Source organism: Formica exsecta, unplaced genomic scaffold (assembly GCF_003651465.1).
Source record: "Formica exsecta isolate Colony F162 unplaced genomic scaffold, ASM365146v1 scaffold106, whole genome shotgun sequence".
Taxonomy (NCBI): domain Eukaryota; kingdom Metazoa; phylum Arthropoda; class Insecta; order Hymenoptera; family Formicidae; genus Formica; species Formica exsecta.
Window position 1 is genome coordinate 557,043 of NW_021848400.1, and position 6,940 is coordinate 563,982.

The 6,940-nt window shown below is 42.5% G+C and overlaps 1 protein-coding gene across 1 annotated transcript in view; it reads left to right on the forward strand.

Annotated features, from left to right (window-relative positions):
• Nucleotides 1-6,168, forward strand: part of LOC115234270 — a gene marked incomplete at its 3' end in the record, with an annotated part of 63,759 nt that extends 57,591 nt beyond the window's left edge. The window contains exons 3-5 of the mRNA XM_029805222.1: nt 684-766; nt 5,477-5,721; nt 5,975-6,168. Coding sequence (XP_029661082.1) covers nt 725-766; nt 5,477-5,721; nt 5,975-6,168 — 481 coding nt within the window. The remainder of the gene's footprint in view (nt 1-683; nt 767-5,476; nt 5,722-5,974) is intronic.
• Nucleotides 6,169-6,940: the final 772 nt, after the last annotated feature.

Genomic DNA, 6,940 nt, shown 5'->3' on the forward strand with positions numbered 1-6,940 from the left:
AGAATCGCGTTGCACGACGCTACATCTTATTCGCTGCATATCCATCATCTCCGGATTGAAAACACGCGGACATTTTATATTCGTGCGGGATTAAGTTATTTTTACGAACACGTACCGTTATGATTATCAATATCTGTTTTTATATCGTGTTTCACACGATTCTGCGTCGTCGCGATAATCTTATAAATTAATCCAAAGCGATAAAAGAGCGATAAGAGATGTGGAAGGCGTCGCGCGTGGGTTAAGAAAGCTTCGAGCTCGGGAGGAGGAGAGATAAGGACCAACAATAAAGAGAGTATTTCTAATTAATATTTAATCGAAACACATATTTAATCATCAATCTGTAAACGTACTCGAAACATTCTCTGTCAAGTCAAGTACACATATATAGATTGTTCGCTTCAATTTTTCATCGCTTCCTTACAATCCCGATTTCACGAACGCGCGTGCCATAAGTACTGGAAACTCCGTAACGACGATTTCTCCGCGGACGGATCAATTTTGCGTCCGAGACCTCCTTGGGATCCGAAGCGCGACCTGCGCGAACGGCGGCCGGTTAATTTGCTCGCTAGACCATGGTGGTCGGATAAATTAAAATAGATCCGGCTTCGGGTGTGTAGCGTGAAATTTTCATGCGTGGACTCTAACGCGAGACTAGTGCGTTTGTGTTTTTCTTTTTGCAGGGCAGGACGGTGTTACGTCGCGAGAGGCTGGGACCTCCAGGATGCCAGGGGTGTGGAAGTTGCTACGTACGCTGATCTATATGGTAAGTTGCAAATGTGCAAGCCGTCGCAATTTGCAAAATTGAATATTGACGCGAATTGGATATCGATCGCCGGGATATCCGACTCGTTAGCAACTCTTGTCGTGGAACCAGTCCGTATTATACACGATGAGAAACGATATTTCAATGGATTTTGAATTAGTGCCAAGCTGACGACACTTTCCCGTCTCCCTCATCCCCATTCTAGAAATTACAAGATAATTTATCGTCTAACGTTGTTCCTAAATTCTCGGAGATTAATTCTCGCATCGGAGAGATTAATGTAACGTTTAACACACTTTGAGTAAGATGTCTGTCTGCGATACCAATTCCGCGTAATTCCCATTGTTCAAGTCGGAGGTAATGCTAAATAATTACAGCGACGCTTCGTCTGTGAGATATTGCCTTGTTCGTCCTCAATTAGAAAGGTTCATCAGCGCGGTGCTATCGACGTCGAGAGAATACGAGACCGTCTTAATAATGAGCGGGCGAGCTTGCGTTAAGCGGAGACGGGAGCACGGGAACAGCGGTGTATTGACTAGCGGTGGCGGTACAAGAACTCACACGAGAGACTCGTGACTTGCGTTACGTCCCGCGCGCGCACGTCTTCTAGCGGTTTTCTTTTGTCGGTCAATTAGGCCCTAGAGCACGATGCACGTAGTGCCCGCGGTTCGTTCGACCCCACTTGCGCCCGATTCTGATAATGGACCGTAATTCCGAGCGTGTGTGTTTGGCCAATGGCGTGATCTACGCACTCTCTATGCCGCTTAGATCCTATAATTAATGAATAACGGTCCCCGCGGCGATATCTACCAGTCCTTCGTCACGTAATAGTCACATTTGTGATCGCCCGTGATAATAAATGCTTTTTTTCTTCCGCGGGAAATAAAAGGGCTCCCCGCGCGTTGGGCCCTTCGCGATAATTCGCGGGAATTCGCCGGTCTCCGTTTAGGATGACAATGCGATGACGTGGCGGGAGCCGCCGCGACAGCTTGCAAGCGGATATTCGTGCCTACTCTAGGTACCGTTACCGCGTCTCGAGGTCCCCTTTCCCGTCGCCCCTCTACCCGGTTCCCCTCTCATTCCTTCTTCTCACGGGTTATTCAGAACCGTGCGCGCAAAAGTACGCGTCGAGACGGTACCGTGCGGTGTGTGAGAGAGAAAGAGAGAGAGAGAGAGAGAGAGAGAGAAATCTATCTCTCCGCGACCTTGCTCGGGAAATAGACGCGTGTCTTGCCCATTCGACGATTATTATACACCAGACCGCTATAATTTCTTACAATGTAGACCGGGACAGACGAGACTAGTATTAGGGAATACCATCGTAGTCTACAATTCAGAAAATAATGGTAAAATAGAATGTTAATCAGCTGTGAGTTTGGAAACGCTCATTATACCTTAACCGAGACCTCTACTTCTACCACAAATCCTTGCCCGGAGGATAACCCCGTAATTTGACGCAAATTCCGTCAATGGTTATGTAATCGCGATGGGAGTTACCGAAGGTTTAAGGAAGGTCAGTGATAAAATTGGTCGTACAAACCTCTCTACATTCTCGTGTGTCGACCCCGATCCTCCCGATCGGCGCACGCGGGCCGCCGGCGAGGTGGCTATTTCCGCTGTCACGAGTACAATCGACTACCCGCAGATGGACATTAGTATTCGAACGCGAATACGGTGCCGCGATGGGAAACTCGCCTACCGATGTGCCTCACGTCTCGAATAACTTGGAATACCGATGTATGCGCGAGAGGTCGTAACTAAGAGTCCCGACGAGTCGTAAAACTACGGCCTCGACGTGTATGCGAATATTACTTGTCATTTTTTTCCCGCAAGAAGAAGAATATTCCAACGATGACGCGTTCGCTTTTTTTCTTTTTGTTTTTAACGGTGACGAATTCAACTGACGATGGAGAGAGAGTGCCATTCTATCGAGAACTCTTGCGATATAGGGGAAGGGTAATAGCTCCCCGAGTCAACGATCGCGCGTATATCGATACGCGGCGGCAAAAAGGGGTACGCGCGTCGGGCGTCCGCCAGGTGCGTAATCATTTCTAATGAAACGCTGTCATTTAACAGTGCGATTGTAGGAGAAACATGTTTTCACTTGCGCGAAAAACGGCGACCGTTAATGCAGCGGTAAAGACGCTTCTCCCGTTACGGTACGAGCGTGGAATACATAGGAAACACCTTGCTCGCTTCGACGACGACGCAACGCTCGCTCACTCTCGCGTCTAATATTTTCTTCGTTCGCGGGGGCTAATACATTGCCGTACGTATAACATCCCTTAATTTTGAAAAACTGCCTGACAGACACGCCTGATGTATTTCGCGAACTGTCAACGGTGTCCCGATCATTACGTCCGTCCTACAGTGTATGATGATTTACCATCTCTCGAACATCGAGAATGGAGGCTATGTGCTCGAACTTTTTTCTTGTATGATTATATATACAGTCTAATAAAAAAAAAAGATAAAACTTGTTCAATTTTCAAAAGAAGTTTGCATTGTTAAGATTAAAATTAATAAAAATGTTTGCGTCAAGAATGTAAAATCTGCTATTACAACGCGAGAAAAAATTGCAAATTAGTTATTTACTCTATGATTGTTGTATTATACTCATATTATATATTTCTCAGATCTATTTGGTTCAGTAATCTGGAAAAACGAATCTGAGTATATGAATTTTTGCAAGAATCCGAAAATCTTTTTTATTTTATATATGATGTTCGACATGTTAATTTTATTATTTATTCAATACTTTTTAAGATATACAAATTAATAAAAAATGACTAATATCTTGCTAATATTGTGAAAATAATTAATAAGCTTGCTTGAATATAAAGCTAATGTTATACGTAATAATCGTAATTAAACGCATTTATTCGCATAATGCACAAAGAGAGAGGTCGCATAAAATATTTCAATGGAATCATAATACAAGCGAGAGCAAAAGGGACTGAAAAGCGGAATCTAGATCGGATTTAATAGACCAGATGTATCGAAGTGCTTAAAGTTTCATTGTGTTGGTAATGATATAAATGAATCTTGATAAAGCACATATAGTACAAAACCCAGAACGTATACATGCATCCTAAAACGGTAATACTTCCTCGCAACGAGATCGCAAACGGTGTACGGTTTTAATGGATTTATAAATCTTGCGTCCATTTTCGTCGAGCGTTTTACTCTCCGCACTTTTTTTTTATTATAAATTTTAAAAAAGAGCGAACGTTATGCATAAAACAGGAAGTGATATCCATTTATCCCGGAAATATATTATATCTCTTTTTGGTTTTTTTTTTTCATTAATCACTTTTATCTCTTTATTGCAATTGTAATTCTACTTTCGAATTGAGCAAAGTTTCTCTCATCGGAAACAAAGTTTCTCATAGCGTGCGGTATGTATATTGCACTATCAATCAATGCGGTATTATTACAAGAAAATAAATATCATCAATAACAGTGTCATATTATTATTAAGATAATAAATACGGCGAGATAATAAATTTAATTATCGCCGCGCCCCGGCTCGAGATTTATGAGATACGTTACTGCCGTGAGAACCAGTCAAGCGAGGCGTACAAAACAACATCATCGCCATTAATACTTTTGTGATCTCGCTAAACATTGCCATATATACACATACACATACACACACGCATATATATACATACATACATACATACGTACATATATGCATATATATGCGAAGGAGAAGGGTATAATGGTGCTCATAATATATCCTACGTTTGAAGCGGAAAGGATGCGCAATGACGTACAATAAAAACTATATATACAATATATATATATATATGTGTGTATGTGTTGTTGATTAATTCGTGATGGACACCGCGATGTGCACTCTTGTCGTGCGACTCGCGCCGCGATTACCTCAGCATCGGCGAGAAGCGAGGGAGCGAGATTGTCAGTTTCCGATTGAGCGTGAGAGGTATTTACGGTTAAATCGTATGGATTATCTTGGATCTAATGGACGGGCGGAGCGAAAACACACGAGTACTTAAGTTTTCATTACGGCCCCATCCTCGCGCGATATACCTTTCTAAGCGCGCGTCGCGCGCAAAAAAGAGGGACTCGATCCGCGAGTACGGTAATGAACTTGATTTATGGCTAATGATTTCCGACGTGGACGTATTAGGAGAGAGGAACGGATGTTTCAATTGAATTGTGAACTTTGTTTCTTACCCTGTCGAGTGTAATTCCGTACAATGATACTGTGCATTGTCAATATTTATTGACAACTTTACTCTGTATTTTTTTTAATCATATTACGGACGAATCAGAGAGAGAAAGAGAGAGAAAGAGAAACTTTGAGAACTTTTATTAAGTTATGATGATTGAAAATACATTTAAATTTAATACATGTAAATTTATGCGCATTATTATCTGCAACGATCGTGACTTTACGCTACGTCTCGGTCGAACGTTTTCGCCAGATATAGCAATCTTGGCGTATGTTTCGACCCGATGACCCTTCTGTGCACCGAAGAGCAATTTTCTTGCGCCGCGAGGGGAGTAGGATCGACAACCGATATTCTTGCCGTTTTACGTACGTAACTTCGAAGCCGCGAGCGCCACGAGTCGTATGTGCGTGTCGGACAATAAGTTGGGAAGCGAAAGAATAAGCCGAGAATAAAAAATAAAAAGAAGGGGGTTCAAAGGACAAACGTATAATACTCTTTGAATGCGCAGGTGATTGGCCTGAGGAGCGTCAGTAGCAACAGCGACATTTGGCCGCTGGAGAGACCGGAGGGGATGCCGGCCATCCAGTCCTTGGAGGTGATGTGCGGAAAAGACCACATGGACGTGCATCTCTCTTTCTCGCAGCCCTTCGAGGGTATTGTTTCGTCCAAGGGTCAGCACGCGGATCCACGATGCATCTACGTTCCACCGTCTACCGGTCAGACATTCTTCTCCTTCCGGATAGCTTATGCGAGGTAAGTTTTTGATTCCGTAGAGAGTGCATGCGATTAATCGAGGAATATAATATAATTCTCTATCTCTGAGAAAATCTCAATTCAACTTTCGCGCACACTTATTTATTTGTAATGCGACGATATAATGATAAGAGGCGAGATTGTTTCGCTCTCTTGCGTCTTATTATATTTCGATGAGCTTTATACGCTTATATATTTATCAGCCATTGCAGAGAATCTCTATTTCTTTATGTTCTTATTTTTCACTTTCTAGATGCGGTACGAAGCCGGATATGCACGGACAGTTTTACGAGAATACCGTGGTGGTTCAGTACGATAAGGACCTTCTCGAGGTTTGGGACGAGGCTAAACGATTGCGGTGCGAATGGTTCAACGATTACGAAAAGACCGCGTCGAAACCGCCGATGGTTATCGCGGACCTTGACGTCATACAGCTGGACTTTAGAGGTACGGACACCTTTGCGAATATACTGCCATCAGATGGTTACCTCTTAATGGAGATGAATCATCGGCATACATTTCACGAGCTCTTACGACGATCCTATCGAGACTCACCGCGCGACATCCGCGTGTGTGCACGAGAAAAGCAACTCGCGATTGCCAGCTGTTGCTGTAAACAATCTTAAACAACGGAGAGAATCGCGGGCTCTCTCTAAAGCTCTCTCGAGTCTTTCTAATATCGCGGTTAAATCCATTCCGTAATGCTTCACGATACGCCGTATCCCGCATTAAAGCAGCACTTAATACGAGCATTTAATACGAGCGAATGAGATCACGAGACACACGCTTCAACTCGTGCACCCGTTCGCGGTTGACCGCAGGTGAAAACCGCAGAGTCACACATATCGGTTAATTTCAGTTTATCTTACGTATATAAATCGTAGCCGGCATAAAGCGAGAGCGCCTCACGCGCGGTTATAAGTGATATTTATGTGCAAGGCGCTAATATACGTGCGCGTGCGATTTGCGTTTGGTGTTAAATAATAATAAAATTTTTCGTGATTAAAATATTGAATCTATTATTATATCACAGAAACATTGCAATTGATTACTTACTAATTAAAATAATTGTCATCATATTGCATTCATTAATTTTAACATCGGATTCAGCAGCTTTAAAAGTTTTTTAATTTTAATATATCCATTATATGATTATATGATCCATTATATGATTTAGCACGGAAAACTTTATATTTAAAAAATAGTAATTATTAAATAT